The 23,508-nt window shown below is 51.5% G+C and overlaps 1 protein-coding gene across 3 annotated transcripts in view; it reads left to right on the top strand.

Moving 5' to 3' along the window:
- Positions 1–3,467: 3,467 nt before the first annotated feature.
- The window catches only part of VASH2 (vasohibin 2), a 29,412-nt gene continuing 9,371 nt past the window's right edge, over positions 3,468–23,508 (top strand). For all 3 annotated transcript variants that reach the window (XR_014582360.1, XR_014582361.1, XM_083831195.1), the window contains exons 1-4: positions 3,468–3,838; positions 6,491–6,579; positions 8,785–8,841; positions 17,293–17,367. Coding sequence is in view for 1 of the 3 variants with exons in the window: in XM_083831195.1 (XP_083687321.1) it covers positions 3,539–3,838; positions 6,491–6,579; positions 8,785–8,841; positions 17,293–17,367 (521 nt within the window). In the remaining 2 variants the exon portion in view is untranslated. The remainder of the gene's footprint in view (positions 3,839–6,490; positions 6,580–8,784; positions 8,842–17,292; positions 17,368–23,508) is intronic.

Below are 23,508 nucleotides of genomic sequence, written 5' to 3'. Positions count from 1 at the left end.
ACAACATTTGCTCAGAGTGTTTCCTAAGCAGCATCATGCCATCCCTAGAGGGAAAAGGGTGCCCTGTAACAGAGCTACATTGATTAATTGATTTTTAAACAGCAACAACGATTCGGTTTTGTGCTTCTTATCTCAAGCAAATGGTGTTTGCAGGGCAGCCTGCTCCTCTCTGTGTGCAGGCAGCTCACCTGGCAGTAGAGGTCAGTCCTGACTCACCTCTGTTCACCCACCCACAGCTCCCTTGTGACAAGGGCTGGGGTGCTGCCAATAACTGAAGAGAGATCTCGTTTTGGAGTAGCAGATCCTTTTTATTTATTTTTTTTAGCGGTTGCCTTTCTTTGCTACCTGTACTTCTATTACGCAGTTCCCCCGAGCAGGGTGATGGTGCTGGGTGGTTCACCCTCTGGCTGAAGGTTATGGAGGAAGTAAGCAGTCCAAAAAAGTCGGTTTGCGTAGATTTATGGAAGGTTACGTTAATGTTTCCTTGTTTTTACAAGCAGATCTTGCTGTGGAGATAGATATACAATATGCTGGCAAGTAAGACCTTCACAGCAAGCCGTGCTAATGCAAACATTTCCCCGCACTACAGCAATATTTGGGACTAAAGCCTTGGAACAAGACTGAAGGAGCAAGGCGGGCAGGGATGCTGGTGTTATACCACTCAGAAACAGCGATCTCAGCTGTATCAGGTGCTACCAGTTGTAAGTCAGAGCGAGGCATCTGTAACAGGGACACGCCAGGAAGGGACAGGTCCCTGCTTCGCTGCCGGCTGGGGCTCAGGCCAAGCAGCACAGGCTGACCTGCAGCAGGGGATAGGAGAAACTTGGGGTGGACAGCATGCTAGGCCTGATTTATAGGCTTTTTCTGCCACTTTTGGTTTTTTATGCTGGAAATCTTGCCTGTTGGATTAGACTGAGATCAAGTGGAGCTCAGTCAAACAAACCCACCTAAAATAAACACTGTAATGTTTTGTCATGGTAGAATTAGCGCAGGAGGTCCTGGATTTGCCCAGGAAACCAAAGGCACTGCTGATGTTCTTCACTGCTAAAACCAAAGTGTTTGAAGGCTGCTTTTCTGCTAGACCAGTGCAAAACAGCGTGTAAAGTTTTCAGAAAGGGTTACCTTGGGGAAAGCTCCAAAGCAGCACACCCTCGAGCCTTCCTTTCATAGCTTTCTGTTTCCTTTTTAAAGTCTACTTTACATGTTTATTTTCCCAGCTTTTATGGTCACATTGATTTATACATAAAGTTATCGTTCTTAGCGGTTACACAAACCACTTGTGCAAACTTGCTTCGACAGCCATTAACATATTGCCATGGTTACAGCCTTATCACCGTTTAACCTTGCATTTCATTACTAACCAAATCCAACGCCAGCCTAACTTCCAGTTTAGGAAAAAAAAGCCCAAACAAATGACTTTTATTTCCCTTTTCAGGCCGTCGCTGTGCGGGCAGGTTTGCTGGGTTTGCTCCTGTGTGCGGGTGCGGTTCCCTGCGGCGATGCTGAGGGGATGCTTGTGGAGGAGAAGGCTTCCTGGAAACAGCGCCAGTGCTAATATCACCTTGCTGCCACGGTGCAATTAAGAGGCATTAATTTTCCCTCAGTTGGTTGTGTAATTGCGCTGCAGGGCCTTCTGAATACTGCGTGTAAATGAGTCCGCAATTGGAACTAATGAAGGTTAAAACCCTCTTGCATGACTTTATGATCAAATTAGTTCCTTTGGCCCAGAAAACAGCTGCGGTAGCAACATGCTCTGCATTAGGAACAAGACCACAGGTTAACTCCGTGCTACTCAGCGCCGGCCTTACAAAGGTACCTCCATCCAAAGGGTTGGCACTTCAAAACCGAAAGGCCGCTCCGCTCCGGGGTACCGCAGCAAGGCACACTGTGGTTTTCCAAAAAAAAATGAGCCTGGCTGTGCAGACAGGCCAGCAGCATGAGCACAAGCCATGGCCATGCCCTGGGAGAAGACCAGTGACAACAGCGGGTTACAGCACCGATCTGGGCTCTGTGTTCTCATGGGTGGCAGAGTGAGGGGTAACGGGTGTTGCCAGCTCGTTGGGAAGGTTTCCACATGTATTTCCATAGGTGCTGGGTCTTGGGGGATCCAAATCTGTCCCCTTAGGCTGTCATTTTGAAGTTGACATTAGCTCTGGGACCTCAGCAAAGTTCTGCCTTGCCTGTCCAGCCTGGGCTGGTCTCTGGGAGGACAGCTTGTCCCTCGTCAGTGTGAGCATCTAGAGGGAGCTGCTAATATTTTTTCCCTTTGGTCCTGATAGAAAGGGGCCTGGGTGGTGCAAACATCTGCTATGGCCATGCCAGCAAGTGACAGGGCTGTGGGCATCCCAACCCTGCTGCGTCTGACCATGGAGAGAGTCCTGCCCTCTGGCTCACAGTGTGCCCTGCCGCAGCGGATGCACAAGGCCTCAGGATGCAAAGCACGTGAAGTCCCTCTGGTCTTCAAGCTTTTGGGGCGATTACAAGGTGGGTGGGTGTAGGAAATAGCTGCCCAAGTCCTCTGGTTGCTGTAGGAAGTGGAGCAGCGCTGAGCGAGGCTATAGCTGCCTGTGCTGGCAGCGATCAGGGCTCTGGGACATCTGTGGCCACCACCTCCTGCATTGGCACCCCTGGGTACAATGTGGTGCTGCCTGTGCTCCCGGGTCTAGCATGCGTGGGGTGCCAGCCCTGTTACTTGAGGATCCATCCTGAGCGATTTTCAAGCTCTCCCTGGCTCTGCCCCAGTGAACTTGCCCACTTCCCTGGCCTGCCCTTGCTCCCCTAACCAGCAACAGGACTAGAGATAACCAGCGATAGGGCTAGAGGGAATGGCCTCAAGTTGCGCCAGGGGAGGTTCAGGCTGGAAATGAGGAGACATTTCTTCTCAGAAAGAGCAGTCAGGCACTGGGACGGGTTGCCCGGGGAGGTGGTGGAGTCACCGTCCCTGGGGGTGTTCAAGGAGAGGTTGGACGTGGTGCTTAGGGACATGGTTTAGGGGGTGATGCTGGTGGTAGGGGGATGGTTGGACCAGATGATCTGGAGGCCTTTCCCATCCCTAATGATCCTGTGATTCCATGAGGCTGAGCCTCCTGATGGGGCTCCTGGGTGCCTTCGCGAAGCCCACGACGGCACCGCAGGGCGGGACCCCGCAGCCTCAGCCCACCCCCGGTCCAGAAAGGACCACCGGGTACCCTGCGGTGCCACCGCAGCCCGGCCGCCATTTCACGAGGCAGCTACCGGGGGGCGACCCGGGTCCGGCCGTGCACCCCCGGCCCCGCTCCTCGCTCCCCGCCAGGGGGCGCCATCTCGGCGGCGGCCGCGGGGCTGCGCCTCGGCCAATCGCCGTGCTCGCCGCCCGGAGGCCCCGCCCCTCTTTGTTGCGGCCACCAATGGCGGCGGCCCGGGGGCGGTCGGGCGGCGGCGGGCAGCGCGGTACCGGCGGCGGCATGGGGCGGCCGCGCCGGGGCCGGGCCGGGCAGCGGCGGCAGCGGGCCGGGGGGCGGCCGCCGGCAGGGCCGCTGCGGGGCATGGCGGCGGCTCCATGACGGGCACGGCGGGCGGAGGAGGAGGGCGACGCCGGGCGGCCCCGGCTGCGGCGGCGGCGGCGGGCGGGGGCCGTTCCAGGAGCGCACAGCCGCGGGCGGAGGGCGGCGGCAGCGGCAGCGGCGGCTCGGAGGAGGAGGACCCGCCGCGGGACGGCGGCGTGCTGTTCCTCGTCAACCGCAGCGGCTTCCCGCTGGACGGGCAGACGTGGGAGCGCATGTGGGGACACGTGGAGCGGGTGCACCCCGACGGCAGCGCCGTGGCCGCGGCCATCCGCAGCGCCGCCAGGCTGGCCCGGGTAAGGGCACCCCCCCCCCCCCCCCCCCCGGTGCTAATTAGCGCTCATTAGCGGGCCTCGGGGCGTCGGAGGAGAGGTGGGGGCCCGGCTCGAACCGGAGCGAGAGGCGGCTGCGGGAGGATGGCCGGGAACCCGCTCGCACCGCTGCTCCGTGACTGCGCTGCTGCTGCTCCGTCCTTAATCCCCGGGGGGTTCCTTGCGGTCCAGACCCTGCAGACCGCGGTGAATTAAACCCCTGGCGGCTCGGGGGGCTCTGCCCTGCCGGCTTCGCCCTGCCGGGTAGCGCAGCACCGGGAGCGGAGCAGACACATCTTTCCGCTCGCTAGCGAGGCGCGGCGGGGTTGGAGGAGAGGAGTTTCACACCTGCCGAAACTGGAGCGTGCCCAGCCGTGGGGTGCTCTCCAGCCCCGCTGCAGCGTTGACATCGGCCTCTCGCCCAGCGGTAGCTCTGCTGTCTCCGGAGGCATCACGGCTTAGAAATACCGGCGCAGGGTCAGGGCCTTTCATCAGTCTCTGAATCTCGCTTGCTGGGTTAACGCACGCTCTGCGGTGCTGTGTCGGCGGGTCGGTCGTCCTGCTGCAAGCCCCCGCTGGCTGCCGTGCTGGGATGTGTACCCCCTCGTGTCGGAGCTGTACCAGCATCGCCCTGCATCTCTTGTGCATAGCTTCACCGTGCGGGTTTCTGCCCTGCTGCTGGCTGCCTGGGGTCAGTCTTCCTGCGGTCTGTGCTGCGGCTGCACCCGAAATACCCGCGTGTTAGGAGGTGTTGAGCAGCCTTGAACAGCAGGCAGCGTGCCACCAGCCCCTTGCTGTTAGTTTGCGGCAGGGAGCTGCTCTTAGTGCAGCACCTCGGAGCTCCTGAGGACTTGCTGGACAATGCAAGGCAACAAATCCTCCTGCAGCGTGACAGTCCCAGCAGGGTTTTGCCTGGCCTGGTGGGACGTATGGCTGCAGCGGATGGCTCCCCATGGCCATGGGACGGGGAAGAAGCCCAGGAGTTACTACGTCTGGAAGCCTTAATTCGCTTTGTTTAACTAATGCTCATGAAACTTGAGCTGTGTCTGGTGCGTGTAGTACAGCTCTGTCTTAGTGCCAAGAGTGATGGGCGAATAATTCACCCAAACCAAAGGCACTGGGGCTGGAAGGAGCTTGTGAAACTGAGAAATTGCCTCTAATGAAGAGCTTATGCGTGGAAATTGGGATTAAGGAACGTTAATGGGTCTTACCCGTAACTTACGCTTGCTGCGACTGCAGGCCCGTCTGCGCATGCTGCCGTGTCTCTCTCGTGGTGCTGAGGGTGATAACAGCATGCTGCAGACCGGACCATCTGTCTGCCTTCCATTTAAAATACATTTTTGTATGCCAGCAGTGTAAGAATCTCTATTTTTTTCCCTTACTGAGGCCTGTTTACTATTTGACTGTAGTAACTAGCTGAATGCTGGCTTGTGGTCCCCTTGGGGGGACAGATGCTCGCTCCCTCAAAACACACACAAAATCCCTTGCTCTTAATGGAGGTGGGAGCCTGGATGGGAAAGTGTATAACGGAGACAGCTCCAGGCTGTTCAGCCTCACTTTTTTTGTCTGTAAACCTTGGCTTGGAGTGCCTTTAGAGCCATGATTTTTTGCTTTATAACCTTCAGGGCTGACCTGCCCCATTCCCAGAGCAGCGTGGCTGCGGTGGTGTTGTGGCTCCACGTGGGCTGTGTGCTTCTTTCCGTGTGTTGTATTGTGCCTGCCGTGGGCACTGCTTTCTGAATTTGGGTTGGCATTAATATTTAAGCAAACTGTTCCCTCGATTGCGTTTGTGAGAATTGTATTAACTTTTAGCGGGGCTTTCCCCCTCACGCCCCACCGCCTGTTTTAGCACGTGCTGACCCCTTTTTTTGCAGGCTCCCCCTTAAAATAAGGGGGATTATGACAAAGAGCTGTCCCTTTCTTGCGTGGCTACAGGCTGAGGAGCCACGTAGCTATGGGGCTTAAATCTGGATTGAGGGCCAGGCTTCTTACGGTGCTTAGGCACAAGCAGATGTCTTAGGGGATTTTTGAAAAATCCCATTATGGTGCCAGTTTATATCTTTAAGTGTCGTAATATCATTAAATATCTGGGTCCCAGGTGGTCTCCAAGGTACCACGCGACCCCTGCCCAGCAAGCAGGCTGTTGATAAGCAGCAGATGGAAAGTTACACAGCCCGGGATCCTCGTCTCCTCTTATCTTTATCTCCTGGTAGAGGAAAACAAAGATTAGACTTGAAACGAATCCTCGGGTGAGGGATGATGACAAAGGCAGCCCTGGGCCTCTGCTCCTCTGAAGTGCCCTATGCTAGAGGGGGGTGGAAAAAATGCAAAGCATTTGCCTCCTGCCCTAGTCTGCCTGTCCCTCTAGGGTGGTGTTGGAGGGACATCAGTGGCAGCTGTGGCGGGGGCCTGCCCTGGTCCCCTCGCTGCAGCAGGGACGAGGCTTGCCCCAGTGCACAGGCATTTGCTGTCACAAGTGGGATGATTTTGTCCGACGCCTGAGTTCACTTTGGGCTGGAGCCATCTGTGCCGCCGTGCTGTATCGCATGAAGCGTGTGCCTCTGTCAGAGCAAATCACTTATCCGCTCCGCGGGGAGCGGTAGCTGTCTAACCTCTTTATTTTTTTTGTTTGTCCAGCCCTCGGTGCCGCCGGTGCCAAACTACAAGCTCTCCATGTCTATCCCAGAATGGCTCCAGGCAATACAGACCTACATGAAGATGCTGCAGTATCCTTCTCGAGCGCGCCGCCTCTGGGGAGAAGGCTGGCTTGGGGCTCGTGAATTAACGGGGTTTACTGAAGCACTCGCTGCTCCCAAGGGCTTGGGATCATTTAGGGTAAAAGGACTCATCTCAGCACAGCTAAAGATTTCTGGTAGTACCTGCAGCCCTGCGCTTGTCACAGCAGTCCTCTGGGCTGTGCAATTAACTTTAAATGATACTGAAGAATTTTGCTGTAGTGACACCGGTGAGAACAGAAATGCTCGTTTTGTGGTTGCTTTATGAGGATGTTAGGATCAGATCATGATGCCTGGAGAAATAATATGGCATCTCCTCATAAAGGGAGGATGGGGGAGGCGGGGTTGTTGCAAACCCTTTCTCCCTCGGCCCTGATGGCCCCGAAGGGCTCCCTGAGGCCTGCCTTCTTGCTCAGGACCGTCAGCTCTCTGGAGCCCAGAGGTGGGCAGCCTTGCCCGTCACACAGGAGCTGACCGAAGGAATCCTCCCCACACACCCTGCTTTTGGTCCTTTTCTGATGCAGGAATGAGCCACAGGAAAGCAGGAGCAGTGGGATGGAGGTCCTGAAGGAGTGCGTGTCAGTGGAAATGTGCACGCGGGGGAAGTGGCGGAGCTGAGGAATGAATGTGAAGTCCTGGTAAGGATTAGGCAAGGGTATGGGTGGCAGCTGGAGGAGCATCCGAAAATAGCAGGGCAGGCAGCGGCGGGGATCAAAGCCCCGTCAGGGGCTGGAGCCACAGCGGGGAGGAGGCTGGGGCCAGCTGCGCTGTGGAGAGCGGCTGCTGTAGGGCCAGGCACCGCTCTGCAGCCCTGCTGTTTTGCAGGGTGAGGGATTTTGGGTGTGTTTTTGGTGGGGAGGAGCAGGGCTGTGCCAGAGGGGAGGACATGGCATGCGGAGCTCAACAAATAGTTGTTTTTTTCCAGCGGTTTTGAAATCCTGTGCTCTGCTGTGGAGCAGAAACGAGCCTTAGGCGTTTGGTTTGGGTCTGTGTTCAAAAGAGCTTCAAAGGGTGCTGGGGAATGGGGTCTTGGCTCCCTTTGTGGGCTAAAAGAGGCTGTGTGCTTTGTTCAGAGCGCCCTGGGAAAGGGCCTCCTGAATGGGGTTTTGAAGGCAGGAGGGGAGGAAAGCTTTATTTCTGGGGAACGCTGAGCTCCAACCGAGGCCAGTTCTGAACATCCTGATGCAAGCTGGAGATTTATTTAGGCTGTGGTCACGCAGCCAGCAGCTGTGCTACTTACCCCTTGCCAGGCACCCTTTGTCTCCATGGAGTCGCCGCTTTCTGCCCTGGTATCAGCACCACGATTTTGCTGGCGTGAGTGTTCTTGTGGCCGTGCTGGGGAACTGATTCAGCTGGAAAAACAGCAAAAATAAGTGGCTGGTGCGATTTTGATTTTTTTTTTCATTTTTTTAAGGGGGTGTTGTTTGTATTGGACAGACCAGTTTCTGATTTATTGTATTGCTGCTTGAACAGCTGTGCTCAAAGAGCAGAGAAGAGGCTGCTCTTAGTGCTGCTGCTGCAGATCAGCTTGCATTTCTAGCCGAGCGGTGCTGAGCCTTAGCTGATGGGTGGCTGTTTTCTGGCATCCTTTATGATGAACTTCTGTGCTCGTAGCGGTAACATATGTTCCTGGTTTGCACTTAGCTGGACACTTCCATTTGAAGTGCACAGTATATTTTAGGGATTGCTTTATATTTCCTAGATGTAAATGGATGTATCTGCCGTGCTGCTTGTTTGCAGGTCCCGTGTGAGCTGTGCGGCTGAGTGAGTTAAAAACTTACGAAGGAAGCCAGCACTTTGAAACCATGAGTGGTGTTGATTGGTTCGAGTAGACTACAAATGCGTTCTCTCTCCTGAAGGGGAGAATTTTGTCAAGCTCTGATGTAACCCAGTAGTGAGTGGGAGCTAGAGGAAAAGAGAATTCATAACACGCCAATGCCAGATGTGTCGTATTAGACAAATGACCTTTTTGCTTGATTCTCCACCTAATGCTGGTTGAAATGTTGTATAGATAGATGAGTGAAGAAAGTCATTGTTTTATATTCCATGCCAAGGCTTCATCTCTAATGAGCACTGATGGCTTTTACTGCTTGCTTTTTGTGTCAACAGGAAATCAGAACTGATCTTCACCTTTTGAGCACTGTTATTTTATTGTTTGACTGTTTAAGTTGCTTTCCTTTAACAGACAAAATACAGATACAATCACACAGGAACTCAGTTCTTCGAGATTAGGAAAAGCAGACCTCTAAGTGGGTAAGTGTCTCTGGAAGTGGTCTCCTGTCCTACTCCCCTGTAAACACGGAGGGCAGTCGGCTGGCATTGTGGTGTCGCGGCAGGCTGCCTGGCACAGCCCAGGCTTTGCACGTCGCTGCCTGGGCCAGGAAGGTCCCATCGTGCTGCCAGGTGGTGAACGGGCCCATCGAGAGCCAGCAAGTGGAAGGGCTGAACTTGCTCAGCAGCCAGGTGGGAGCTGCAAAGCTTGAGTGTACAGAGTTTGAAAAACTCAGTTCTCGCATGTCGGTGTTGTTTTGGGAGTACTGTACCGTTTTTGTGAGAACAATGCAAGTCCTGATATTCTGGTTGCACTAAAATGCCCTTTACTGATGGTAAGAAGAGATCGACTGCAAAATACTGCAGAAATCTTGACGTTGCCTTGGGCTCAGTCGTTTCCCCTGGAGGATCACAAGGAATAGATTTAAGTCGTGATCTTGCTTCTCCTTTTGCTGTTCCTCGTACCATTCCTTCCATCTGGCTGACTCATGCTCTGGGTGACACTGAATTGTGCAATACAAATATGAACATGTGCACAGGGAGCGTGACAACAGGGAGTTGGGATCCCTTACATGTAAGAACCATAATTATGACAGCTCTTTATGAAGGCTCAGTAAATTGGCAGATCAGGGTGGGAAGTGATATTGACAACATTGTGCTTTTTTTTTTAAGGCAGAATTTAGATAAGCAGAATGTACTGACTTCTGTGGGCTGGCCTGTCTAGCTCTCCTGAGCTGTCTGTCACTAATCTAATGGTCCCTTGCTGTAAATTCCAGTTCCCATCACAGCTCTAGACTTGAGGTTTTCATCTTGCTGACAGCAATTTTTACGACTTCCTTTCTCTATGCAATTTTACTGTACTGGTGGAACTAGTCTAGAGGAAACCCTGTGCTTTGAATAAATTGAGGGCTTTGTAGAAGCTTAAACCAATTGGTCATCTGTGTTTAAATTTGTCTCGTTACTTTTCCACAAGGAAGTGGAGGATGAGAATGAGCTCACTGCTTGAAAGGTCTATGTTTTCTGTGTTGGGCTTGATGAAAGTCTGGTTTATGAGGACAGTGCTTTTTCCTGAAAGTGAACCAGTGGTGCTCCCAGCTGGGGATGTAATCATGGCTTTGGATCCCCTTCTAAGTGGTTTCATTTCCTGTGCTTACCTGCCTTTATTGTTTGTGGCTTGGGCGCTTGTATTTGGCTTCTCTCCTTGTTGTCTTGCTGTAATGACTTCTGAGCGACCTAGTTAGTGGTGATGGGGCTTCTGCAGAGTTACAGCAAATATCCCTGGAAATGGTCCGGCTCCTAGGGCTGGCTGCTGGCTGTTTGCTGCCCACACTTGCCCCTACTTGGTGTATGTTGGACTTGCACAGCGTTAGGTCCTAACCCTGTGCTGGTTTGCTCCTTGACCTGATGGACTGGAAGGTGCCAGGAGTCATGGAGCTGTTAGGACCATGCCTGGCTGCTCCAAATCGTCTCACACTGCAGTCCTCGCTGAGTTTCTGCAGCTTTGAGCAGGGGAGTAATGCGCTGATCTCCCTGTAATGTCAAGGTGTCCCTGAAAGTCTTCCTTACTTCACCTGGGGTCTGAGCTGGGCTGCGTGGTTCATCACACCAGCTGCAGGCATTTCCTCTTGCGGTTGTCCTAGGCAATTTGTTCACCTGCTGCCAGGCCAGTTTTCATCTGTGTTCAAAAATCATCCACACCTGCAAGATTTTTATTTTTATTTTTTTATTTTTTTTCCTCCTGGGAGGCTTGTTCTGTTTCGCAGGAGCTCTGAGCTTTGTCTCTGGGCTGCTTCCTTTGTCCTCAGCTGGCGCCTGGTGGACGTGCCGTAAGCCGTAGGAGCTCGTCTGGAAGATGCTTCGAGACTTCCAGCGCAGTAACAACGGGCCCCTTGTGCTGAGGCAACAAGCGGTGCTTTGAGGAGGCTGCCGTGGTGTGAACGGCCTCGCTTGCTGCTGAGGGGTAGGAGATGCGTGAGGCGGGAGCGCTGTTCCTTGCCTCAGACGGGGGGAGAGCCACACTGGGAATGCTGGTGTCCCTCCAAACCCGGTGCCCAGCTCCCCTCTCACTTGTTGCTCTCGCTGTGCATCGACCCTGGCGTGTATGATCCCTTGCTTGTTGGTGAGCTAGTGCAGGAGCCTGCTGGCAAAGCAAAGCGTGTGTTTGCAAGTTGATCTGGCAAGATGCTGCGTGCTGTTGGCTTCCACCGACTCCTAGGAGTTGAGGCTGTTCCCAGAGCTGTGATTTATGGGTGCAAAGCGTGTTTATTTCATATTATGAAGGCTCAGGCTAGTGAAAGGGTTACAAGGTCTTTGGCAGCCTGTCTTCCTGAAAGCTGGACACAAAGAAGTTGAATACTAGGTGGAAATGATTAATATTTATGAATGCATGCGAAAGTTTCCTAAAGCATATTAATGAGTATTTCTGTTGTGGAGGGAGGACTAGATATTATGGAGATTTACTGTCAGCATTGGCATCGTACATGAAAATAAAGATGTGTGGCTGGGCTTAGGAAGGAGAGCATAAACTGCTTATAGGAACTCATAACGTTAAGGAACTCAAAGCATTAAGTGGCACAAGCTTGATATAACTCAGTATTGAAAATTTCTCATGAAAAAGTTGGTTAGCTATCAGCTTGCATCTAGACTGCCAGACACCCTGTCTAGACTACCGATAACACTTTGGAAAATGTTAGGATTCTGCTGGTATGGCTTTGTAGGTCGAGGTGGTAGAGATGTGACCCTGAAAACTGTGTGTGGTGGTCCTGTTGGATTGGCAATCTGCGTCTGAAACCAGAGCTTGGCTTGCCTGGGTTTGCTGTACCTGCACAAAAGGCAGGTTTGCAGGTGCAGGAGTGCTTTGCTAGTAGAGCATGCAGGTCTCCTGACCCAGGACACTGTCCTTGGCATAGGCTTTGTGATGTGTGCTTTCATACGGGGCAGGCAAAGGGCACCGTGTGGAGGTCTGTCCTACTGACAGGTGAGAGAGGTGCAGGTGTGACAAGAGTGTTTCAGACACCGATAGGGCTGGTTTTCCCTTTTCCATACAGGGTTATGCTGGCAAAACCTATCTTACCACTTGTGTTGTTACAACAATTCTGGTTAAAAACTGGCACGTCTAACTGAAATAGTCATCCTTTATGTTTCCTGAGCATAGATCATATCAGAGGTTTAGAAGAAAAAAAGTATTTCCAGCGGTTTAGTAATGTCTGTAGCTGTTAATCCAATGCCGGCAGACTTTTACTGTTGGCTTTACAACAAGCCATAAACCCTCTGCAAGCTTCTGTTCGAGGACACAGCCGTCAGCCGCGGCGAGGAGCAGGGATCTTCGTTCTGCAGGAGGTAACCGGGAGGGCGCAGGCAGGTGTGGCGGTGTGCTGCTCCCTCCATCTAATGGCCGGGGGATCTTTGGGTGGGTGCTGGGGGCTTTGAGGAATTGCAGCCCAGAAGCTGCTCTGTGGAGATGGAGCTGTTTGGTGATGGCAGATAGAAATGGGTAATCAATGGCGAGAGGAGCGCGATAGCTGCAGTCACGTGGGAGCTATGTGACCAAATAACAGAGAGGGGGGGAAAAAACAACGCTGTTCCAACACACCGTGCTATTAAGGAACCCTGATGGAGCTGTAAAGAAAAATGGTCTGGTGCCACTTCCAACCGATAGGCTGCAGGAGGTGTGTGAACGCCTGCTTCGTTCTCACGTGGAGAGAGATGATCACAGACAGGCTGTTCAGTGTGCGGTGGAAGTCCTTTTGCCACTCAAACAAGCTGGTGCAGGGAAGATCCGTGAGAATGGTAGCTGCACCGTTGTTTTATCTCCTTTCACTCCCGTTTCCTTTCACAAGGCACTCCCGTGCCTTTCACATCTCTTTTTGCTTCATTTGGGAAGAATAAAGCTGTCGGAGCCTTTGAAAAACTAGGGAGAGGGAGCTTTTATGGGCCTCGTGCAAGTGCTGAGGCTTGGGGAAGGAGGCCTTGGTGGAAAACACACTGGAGGATTTTAACTTGAGATTTATTCAGGTCTGTAGGAACCTTTTTGGTGAAGGTAATGGTTTACCTCTCCGAGGCATGTTCATCTCTGTGAAGCAGCTCCAAGGTGGTGGGTGCCGGCTGGTGGGAGCTCTTGGTAGTAGGCATGCTAAGAGGTCTGAAGCTTTTTCTAACCTGTGTATGGGACGGACAGAGTGCCCTAAGGAAAAGTCAGGGAGCAAGAGGAATTCATGGTTCACATGGGATGGCTGCAGTCACTGCCATCCTAAATGGGAAGCCTCCTAAAGAGGCAAAACCAGCTCATCTGTGGGTCTTCTTGACCTAGTGTGCAGCCTGTTCACGTTAGCTGCATTTATCAGAAGCAGAAGTGTTAACCGTGATCTGGAGTAGAGGTCTGGCAGACTTTAGGTGAAGGAGGGAAGCTGCACGGTGCTTAGTTTTAATTCAGCAGTCTCCCTTGGGAGATGGGCTGCCCCAGGGCTCGCTGCAGTCTGTGGGGAGGGCGGCATCAGGTTAGTTTCCAGCTACCCATCACGTGGGATTGGGAAGTAACGTGGAACCTATTCAGGTGACTGGAAGGACTTAAATAAAAATCCCACAAAGAAACCCTGCTCAGAAAGGCAATCAAAGAGCTTGACGCTGGTTTTTTATTTTTTTTTCCCCTTTCCTTCATTAACAAGTTTATGTAGCCTTTCTGGTCACAATTGATACCTGAACGTGATAACAATTCAGGAGTGAAATCAGGCAAAGAGAAGTCAAAGAGCGCTTGTAACGAGTCATTTTGCAAGTGAGCTGGATGCAATGGAGTTAGTTCCAGGTGACTTAACTGACAAGCAGCCTCCAAACCATTTATGCTTCAGATGGAGAACGTGGGCAGGATGGGTGCTCACGTTGGAAGCTGGATGGCAAAGGTAGCAGCCTCTTTGGAGGAGGGAGAAAAAGGGGTGTGGGTGGGAAATAGGTCTAGGAACATTCAATTTATCTGCAACTGAGAAATGCTCGAGCAGTCAAGTGTCTGGAACATAATACGATGGTAAGTAACAACGTGAATTTAATTTGACGTGGTTTATTTCTGATAGTTCCCCTCCATGAGAGTGTCGGAGCTGTTGTGCAGAAGGGAGAAGTGGTGGAAGGGATAACTCTTTGCTTCAGTCTGGCCTTTGGCAGCCTCCAGATAAGGCAGAGACATCCAGTCTAAATGAAACTCTTGTGACATAAGGACTCAACCTCGTGAAAAGCTGGGCTCGGAAAGTGTTACTAACCAACATCTTGTTCTTGGTCTAGGAGAGCTTCTCGGTTGAGGTTTGCAGTATCTATCCCAGTTCAATGTTTTTTCATTAATGGTGCAGATAAGGCTAACTGTTTGCTCGTGTGCTTTGTGCCCCAAGCAGGACGAGGCTTTGCAAGGTGGAATTACACTTCAGAGTGATCTTGGAGAGCAAGAGGGATGGACTGGGAGTTAACAGCATACTGGTTTGGTTGCAAAAATGCATGGAAAGCTGGATTCAGAAGGTAGACAGCGTGTATTGGTGTGGTGGGCTCAGGTGAAGGGTTGTGTGTGAGTCAGTTGAAGAGAATCTAAAAGGAAAAAAGCAACAAACATTGCCCCAGGTCTCGAAAACATGACCTATGGGAAAGCTTGAGGGGGAGAGGGGTTTATTTAAAACAAAACCAAACCCTGTTTTTTCTTATGTTTGCAGAAGAGAGGGCAGATTACAGCCTTTTGCATATACAAATACAAAAGAGATAATAAATGGTCTCCTGCCCACTGTAGATAGCTGAAATAGCTTCTGATTTAAATTGTGAAAATAAAGATTTAGTTTGAACATGAAGGGACCTTCTTAGATGTGAGGTTAAGTATAGGATAGATTTACTGGTAGCTTTGCAAGCCTTTGAGAAACCAGTTAAAAGTAGGCTGGAAAATTATCAGTGAGGAGTGATTTAGGTTTGGCTTAAGGTACCTTGGTGGCTTAGGGATGCTCTGAAGGCCCTGGTCCCAATGCAAATGCAGTTTCCGAGGCTGTGGTTCGACTCGAGCTTGTTAAGAGCAGCAGAAAGGCTCTCGGTGGTTATTGATCTGGGTCATCCAGATAACCTCCGTGGCCTGTGTTGCAAACACGAAGGAAAAAGAAAACTGTTTGCTGGGTGTTCCCCAGGACTCCGGAGTACGTGCAGGGCTTGTGGGGGTGTGCAAGGGTGGGGTGGCTGGATGCACAAGTCCTCAGGGCTCGGTTTAGCCCCCAGCCAGCTCTGTTTCTGTGCTCCATCAGCTCGCATCAGTGCTGAGCACCTCTTGCTCCAGGGCATGGTCCCCAGGAGCTGCCTGGCGGAGGGAGGCTGGTTGAGCCCCTGAGTTAGGAGAGCTGCGGGGTGCTGTGGCCAGATCTGGGCAGCTGCAGGGGGCTGAGAAGGGTGACCCCCGGGCCACCCAGCCTATGCCTGGCCCTGCCCTTCCCTTCCAGTCCCTCCTGCCAGGGACGGCTGTGATTCCTGCTTCCTCATGCTTGGATGCTGGACAGGAGGGCCTCCTGCGGTCCCTTCCAAGCTCAATTACCCTGTGATGTGATGTAAAGTAAAGGGAGAGCTGCTGCTGGCCTCAGAGGGAGCGGCTGCTGTACATCAGTATGACTTTTTCTTTTAAGCAAGCGAAATGCCTCTCCTGTTCAATTTAAATCTGTCTTAATAACCACGTAGCATCTCAAAAAGCTGTACTTCAAACCCAGCGTGTGTGTCGCTTGCAGATAGAGCACATGTTAAATACAACTTAGTATTTAAATACCGCGAGTGTCGCTGCGACAGACGAGTTGGTACTAATTTAGCTGTTCGCTTAGGCCGATTACTTTGAAGCCTCCCTCCCCGGCTGTGAAGTCACTGCTGATATATCCACGCTGACACGTTGACTTTATGGCAGCAGCGAGCTCGTGCAGGCGGACGCTGGGAGACCTGATGCTGCTCGCAGTGATGCCGTGGTTACTCCAAGCCCAGTGTACGCAGGGAAAGAGGCTTGGAAATTGAGCGGATCATCTTGTTCGTGGATGCATCCTATGCTGCACACACTTCGTGTGCTGGCGGGGAGGAGGCACTGCAGCAGCTTCTGCCCGGCCAGCTCTGAGGGGCCCCTTGGCGTGCCTTCACCGGGGCTGCTGCTTGCTGCCGTGGCGGGGCTTCTCTCGCTGATGGCAAGCGTGTAGGAGGCAGGCTGACTCTAATTCGTCTTCTGTATGGCAGGCAGAGTGTAAAGAGCAGCTGTTTACAAATGAAAAGATAATTTCCAGCTCGGATGAATTGGGTGCGGAATCACTGTGACAGGCAGTAATAACAGTGGGAGCTGCGCTGCCACTTGCGCTGAGTGCGGGGTTTAGAATGCATGAGATGTGTGCGTTGGGAAGGGGGAAAATAGATGAAAATACGCATCTTGAGCCATTAGTCATCTTCTCTAGTACAAATATTTCTATCTTTTAATGTCGTGTTTCCTCAAGAGCAGGGATCTCTGTAAAAAGCTCTCCTCAAGGAAAGAATAGGGTTAGAGGAGGCTTCAAAATAGAAGTCGTCCTTTGTTTGGGCTTTTTTTTTTTGCTGACTAGTTTACCTCTTTTTGTCTCCTTCCTGTATTTTTTTTAAAACTCTTCAGGATTTGGGGATCTGCTGGCAGAAGAGGGTAGTGTACCTTGTAGGTCGATGGTGCAGTATCAGTCTGACCCAGTGGCTTACTCAGCTGAGGTCAGATTGCTTGCTTCTCGTCACAGCGTTGTCCCTGTTAGATGAGGCTGCTCCAGAGACAGAGTCCGGATTCCACTAAATTTTGTGGACTTGCCAAGATCCCGGGAATGCATAGTTTGCTGCATTCCTGTAGGAAATCCTGCGTTTCTTACAGTCCACGGGAGATGGAGAGGAGCAGCAAGATGATAACTCAGCTTGCAGTGGTGTGAAATGCCTGTGTTGACAGAGCTTTCTGCAGAGCAGACTTGGATAAAAATACATTAAATTCCTGCCTGCGCCTATAGGCATTAGCTCAAGTGGGTGTTTGTAGCTTTCAAGGGATATCACAATTCCTATTTCCTTTTTTTTTTTTTCTAGAAGAGAGCTGCATATTTTGAAAATCAGCTAAATTTGGTCATGCTGTGGGAGCTTACATGATTGCCATCTTGCAGCTCAGCAGGGCTTTGTGTTGCAGTCCAGAGCAATGCTCAGGGCATTGCTGGGAGAGGCAGCGAGCACTGCATTTCTCCAACTCATCTGCAGAGGCATGGAAGGCACTGGGATGCCAAACACCCGTTTATTTTTTTCAGTCATCCCACAGAAATTAAGAGGGCTCTGGCAATCGCTGAAGAGGAGAATCAAGTTCACCAGCACTTGCTGAAATGAAAAATGGAGGTGTCTAGCTCTCTGAGTACAAGAGAATCCTTTGTTCCAACTGAAAAGACTAAAACCCTCTTGTTTCTGTACCAGGTTAATGGAGACAGCAAGAGAAATGACCAGGGAGTCCCTACCCATCAAATGCCTTGAAGCAGTTATCCTGGGGATGTATCCTTTTACGTGTCTGTGGCTTTTTCCACTGCCGCACTGTTGAATATATCGCCATTCCTGGACGATGTTTGAGATGCTCACAGCCACAGGTGAGTGCAAGCAGCTCAGAGAATTTCCATGGGACTGACCAACAAGTTGCTGAAGTGTCTAGGTGTGTCGGTAGGAGCTTGGAGGCTGTGTGCATGGTTCAGAAGGGTCAGCTGGCGTTATTCCCACTTTGCCTTCTGCCTGGGTAATCTGCATAATGTCAGGAGCTGACCCAAAGTGCCCAGATAAGTAGCTGTCTGTGCAGTCCTTGCTTTCTTCTTTAGTCTTTTTTTTTGCCAATTGTTGTTGGAGCTTGTTAACACCTGATGAATGTAGGTTCTGTGCTACATTTGTCTAATGTTTACATAGCAAAGTCGTGTTGTGATTTTTTTTCTCTGCAGTTGTACTTTGTGCAGAAATGTGCATAGTACAGTTAACCATTACGTTAAGGTAAAGCTTAAATGCTTATTTCATACTCAAATCCAGAAAATAATGTTTTCCATTTAGAGACGGGCTTGCTTCTTAATCCTTTTGTGCTCTTACTGGTAAATAAAGTAACTTGCATCATCCCAAAACACCAGAGGTGGATAAGGCAGGACTACAGGAATAGTTGTTTACTGGATATGTCTCTCAGCAGCTGATCAAGTTTGATTTAAAACAAAGGAAACCCAACCCAAAATAAACTCACAAGCAGAACAGCTCCTCAAACGTGTCTGCTTCATTTTGCTTGCTGCTGCTGCCCCCTCTCGTGGCAGCACAAACCAGCAGATCCTGTGGGTAGTGCCCTGTGTTGGCTGATGTGAGGGGGCAGTGGTGAGGCTTGAGAGGAGCTTTCTGAGAGCTTCCCCCCGAAATTTGCCGCCTCCTCATGCCCCAGCAGCTGCTGGTGGCTTGGGCAGGGAGCAGCTCCTCTGCTGGCAATCTGTGAGCCTGGGAGAGGCTGTGCCCCAGGTGGAGGGGCGGCTCTGGGGTGGGGAGGGGATGTGGGCATATGCTGCATGTGGGGCTTGAGTGTATTAGTGATGTACAGATGACCTTGATAACCTGAGTACTCTGACTGGTTTAATAAGTTTTGACCATTTTATTTTTATTTGGGGAAAAAAAGCTTTCTCAGGAAAGGTTTTCTTCTGCCTGCCTCAAGCCTGATTTCAGGATTTTTTGGGGGCAAAATAGTTGAAGGTTCTGGATTATACTATTTAGTGGTGTCTGAAATTTTTTTTGATGTTTTTTAAGCTTTGGATGAATATTTCTGTTTCTATACGGTACTTTCAAAAATGTTTATGGAAAACCTTTAATTGAGATTACCTCCTGAGAAGTCTTAGGAAGGGGAGAGCATGGGACAGGCTTGTCTTTTCCTGTGACTTCTTTGCTGTCTTGGAAGCCTCCTGTGTAGGAACAGGGGCTACCTGCTGGGGTGGTTATCTCTGTAACAGCATGTTGTTCAGCTGATTGATCTCTTTCCTTTCTCAGCCGTGAGATTTTGATCTTCAGCATCAGCCTCCAGATGTGGACACGGTGAGGCCAGCAGCTGTGACTTGCTTTCCAAGGTTGGGCGGTTTCTGGATGTGAGATGCTGCCCTCCATTCCCTCTCCTGAGCGTCAAATCAATGCCATTGCATGTGCCTGAGCTGAGAATCCCTGTGCATGTGTGGTAACCTCTGCCTCCAGAAATAAGGTTCCGCTTGCAATTTGTGTGCTGACAGGCTTTGCCGTGTTGCTTGGATACTGGGAAGAGCAAAGCCTGGTTGGGTGGGCCCTCGGTGTGAGCCTTCATTCAAAGGCCGCCTCATACAGAGCAGCTTAGCAAGATGTCACTTTAATTGAGCAGCTTGCTGGCTCATGCAGTTGGCCACTGCAGCCTGACTTCTTATAAAACACTTCAGTAATCCCTCTTGCTACAGAATTAAGTTTTGCATAATTGCCTTCGTGCTGGATCTTGAAGCGTTTTTGTCTGGCAGTGAGTTAAATACCGAGCGACCCTGTCTGCACGCACCGAGGGAGCGGCTGCTGTGAGATTACCAAAACCTCATACAGGTCTTACGGTATTACATTGATTGCAGCCGCCTGCACGGATCTTCTGCTCTGCTCTGCATAGCTGAACTGGCTCCGTATCCTGCTGCTTCCATGGCCTGCTCATCAGTGCCTAACCGGAGGCATTCCTCCTGCTGTCATCCCCAGGGTATTTCTCAGTTCAGCTGTAAATCAGCTGAGTAATGATGCGTTCGCCGCATCCATTACGAGCACCGATCGAAACTACTTGTGCTCAAGAAAGGGAGTAGTAAACCAAAAGGTGCCAGGGGAATTTTGTCCGTGCCGTATTCTTTATTAAAACGTGGAGAGCAAAATATCGGGGGGTGAGAGGGAAGTGCGGATCCTCAGGGGATCTCGCAGTGCTGTCTGTGGCAGACGAATATAACTCGCTCCCATTGACTGCTGTGCACCTGTCCTGGTTCGTGCGAGGTAACCGTCAGACCCTTGCAGTGTATTTATTAGACCTCCCCCATCCAATAATATCATTAAATGAGGAAGGGGAGAGCAGAAGCGTCTCAGGAGGAGAGATAATTTAATAGCTTCTGCACTGTGTCTTCTGCACATTTAATCAGTGGGTGATGTTTATTGCTGCTGGAGTCCTGGGCCCATCCTGTTCTTCCTGCCCAGCAGGCAAATTCCTGGGCTAGGTGTGAGCCCCTTCGGGAAGGGGGAGAGTTTTTCTGCAGTCACTGCAGGATGGCTGGAATATTGATATCCTCTCTTTGCCTTCTGCCAGCTTGTCTATAACTCGACCTGCTCACGAACTGAAATATGGACCAGGAGAGTCCTGCTGAATAGCTGCTGCCCCTCTGGTAGCTGGGAAGGGCTCAGAGAGAGCTATTGATCACTTTAATCTTCGTAGCCTAACCTTGAGCTAGTCATCTCAGGCTGCAGCTGAACGTTAGAGCACTGGCACTTCAAAAGAGTGATACTGGCATGGCAATCCTGGTTTGGGAGGCTGAGCTGGCTGCTTGAGCCTGGCTGTTCGTTTCTGGAAGCTGGGCCTGCCTGGGGTAGCCCAGACACTGTGGGGATGCATGGAGCCTATCGCATCCAGATGTGGGCTTGGTAGTGCCCTGCCTTGCCATCAGCAGTCCCAAACCTGGGATCTCAGTGCTGCTGAGCCTGTGGGAAATACTGTCTGGCTCCAGGATGTGGTGTGAAGCTTCCTCAAGTGCTTGCCTCTGGCAGTTGGATGCCCTCTGACATTGCTAGCAGTTGCTTAGCTGTTGTCAAAAACAGCTCCTCTCTGCTTGCTGAAGCCGTATCTGATGTGTGAAGTGTGATGTTTGCTTTCTTCCTGTTCAACCTCCTCACTCTGAGCTAGCAGCTTTGGTGTTGCTAGCCTAAATACAGCTGCCTCCTTTCTCCTCTTGTCCCCTGAAGGGTGTGTGGAGCACCTTACGGGGCAGCCTGCAAGGGCCTGGGGTCCTCTCACCCTTCCCTAGTCCCAGGGATGGCCATGAGAGGCAGGGACCAGAAACCCTGAGGTTTTCTGTGCTCATTTTAACCAAAGTTGAGTGAAAAGGTCCTACTGGGTGGGCTCTGTAAGACACAAAGCACTGCAACATCATCTTGCCCAAGTTAAATAGGGAGGATTTAAAGCATTGATTAGCAATAAGCGGCACGATGCGGATTCATCTGGTCAGTATCAGATTCATCAGATGTTCTGTTTTCACCTCTGGTTTGCAATGCAGAGTGGAAATTGTAGCGACGACAGCTACCTGCATCCCCAGTGAGCGTCAGGCACGATGCTGGCTGCTCCTGCAGCCGGACAAGAAGCACTTGGGAGCCTGGCTACTGGGAGAGCTGGGTGCTTAGACTCCCCTAGGGCATCTGTGCTGGCTGGCAGGTCTGATTGACCCAACGATGTTGGCTCTTCTCTCTGAAAATGGAGGATATATCAATTTGTTTCAAGGTGCTGGGGGCTCTGCAACACCTCTCTGCACTGACTTACTGTTTTTTTTCCCCTCATTCAGAGCTCAGAGGGCAAGCTCTCATGGGTGTTCCCTATGCCTGTGTCCCCTGGGTGTCTCTGCCAGTCCGGGTCCCTGCTCATGCAGCAGGGCATGGTGCAGAGCAGGGAATTCAGTGCTGTGTCCCCCAAGTGCCACAGAGTACCGTGTATGGCCAGCGGCCCGGCTGCCCTGCCCTGGCACCCAAGCAGCCCTGGCCTGCTTTGGGGGTCTGAGCACCTCTGACGTTGGTGTCTCGTGGTGCTGTGACACTCGCTCCTCCTGAAGGGCTGGTGCCCTTGCCACGTGTCCCCCTGCCGCCTGTTGCGCTGGCTGCGGTTCCTCACAGCAGCGGGAGGCCGCTGGTAGTGAGCAACCCGAGCTCAGCTGCCCACAGAAGGCAGCTGCCAGCGTGTCAGTGCTGTCAGCTGCTAGGGCCTGTCTCCAGAGATGTTCAAAGCCCCGAGCCGGCATGAGGAAAGATGCTGCTTGTTACCAGAGCCATGCTGGGTAATGCCAGCGGCCTCACCCCAAAGCACGTTGCGTGCTTCAGGCCGAACTCTGCCCTCGCTGCTTTGAGCCAAACCCCAAGTCAGCCTCTTGGGGTGTGAGAGCAGAACTCGTCCCTGTGAGAACGTCCCTCCTGGTGACCTCCGAGGGGATCAGCGTCCCTCAGCGCTGCTTTTGGGCTGCGCGGCCCCGCGGGCCGGGCCCTGGGATTCACACCAGGGCCTGGGACCTGGAGGGCACCGAGGTTTTGTCACAGCGGCCACTGCCCTCTCCTGCTGTGCGCCGTGTCGGCACTGTGGCACGTAATTTACTCCCCGACTCAGTCCCGCAGTTGCAGTCCCAGCTCAGAAATGTGATTACAGCTGTGGCGTCGGCGTGTCATTGCCTTTTGTTTGCCACAATACAGCTCTACTTGGGCAGAGCAGAAAGGGAAAGAAATAACAATGATAGACGGATGGAGGGGAAGATCTGATGTGCCTTTCCAGCCCGTGTGCTGTGTATTTCATCTCGGGTGGGGACTCTCATTAAGCAGTCGCTCAGCAGAAGCAACCTGTACCTAAAGGTTAATTTCCACAGCAGTTGTTGCTGGGTTGTTTGATGGTGGGTAATTTCCAGCCTCAAAAGAGTCTTTTACTCCTACCTAGTATTTAATGAGATTAAATTGCAACTCCTCCAAGACCTTGTGGCGGAAGTGTGTATGTGTGGCAGGTGGCCACGAAAGCTTTGTGTGGGCTTAATAGAAAGGCGCTCGGGGAGCAGAGAGAAAACCCTTTCATAATGAAGGGGAAAAATAGTGGCGATGTTTGAAAGCTTCATAGGTGTTAATAAAAGATACTGCTTTTTCAGTTACACAGATTGATAAATACAATGGGCTTCTGTAGGAATCTATCTGTAGGACAAAAATTACTGTAACGTGACTTTGATGCACGCAGGACACTCCTTGTAAGGCCTGGAGCGAGGTGACCCTTCAGGCGAGGTGACTGCGGGATGACTTTTGCAGTTGTTAGGGTAGTGCTGGGCCTGATCCTGACCTCATGGTGTACTTAAAATTTTCAGTTCCCCTGACAGCATGCTTCATTTGGTGAAGGTAGTCCTGCAAAGATCCAGCAAGACCACCGAAGACACGAGGGCTGTTTTTTTTTCCCTGTTGGTGTAGTTAAGTCCAGAGCTGCTGCCTGTCACTGCTGTGAGGTGCTCGTGTTTGATGCTGGATGGGTGAAGGTGGGTGCACATGGCCTTGGCTGGCAAGGAGGTGTGTGCTGCAGGGAGCCGTGCTCTGCTTTGCACGCTCGTCCATGTTCACTGACATGCAGATACTGAAGGGCACCGGGTATTAGTCCGTCAACACTGCTTTCTCCTATGTCTTCTGATATGTTTTCTCTAAGCTGCTAAAGCTGGTGATTTCTGGCACAATTAAATACAGTCAAAAAGCTTTACCGTGGCTATTCTGGAAGATTTTACCTATGTGTTTTTTTAATTCCTTTTCTTTTTTTTTTTTCCCTTTGGATAACTCGAGGTATCTCCTTGTGTTTAACTTCAGATTCAGTGCAGCTCATGAACCTCTTACTAGTGGGTTCCTACAGTCATCTTGAGGGCAAAAATGTTTGTGCAGTGC

This window comes from Anser anser (genome assembly GCF_964211835.1).
Source record: "Anser anser genome assembly, chromosome: 3".
Taxonomy (NCBI): domain Eukaryota; kingdom Metazoa; phylum Chordata; class Aves; order Anseriformes; family Anatidae; genus Anser; species Anser anser.
Note: the sequence above shows the minus strand (reverse complement) of the source record. Positions and strands in the feature narration are given on the sequence as shown.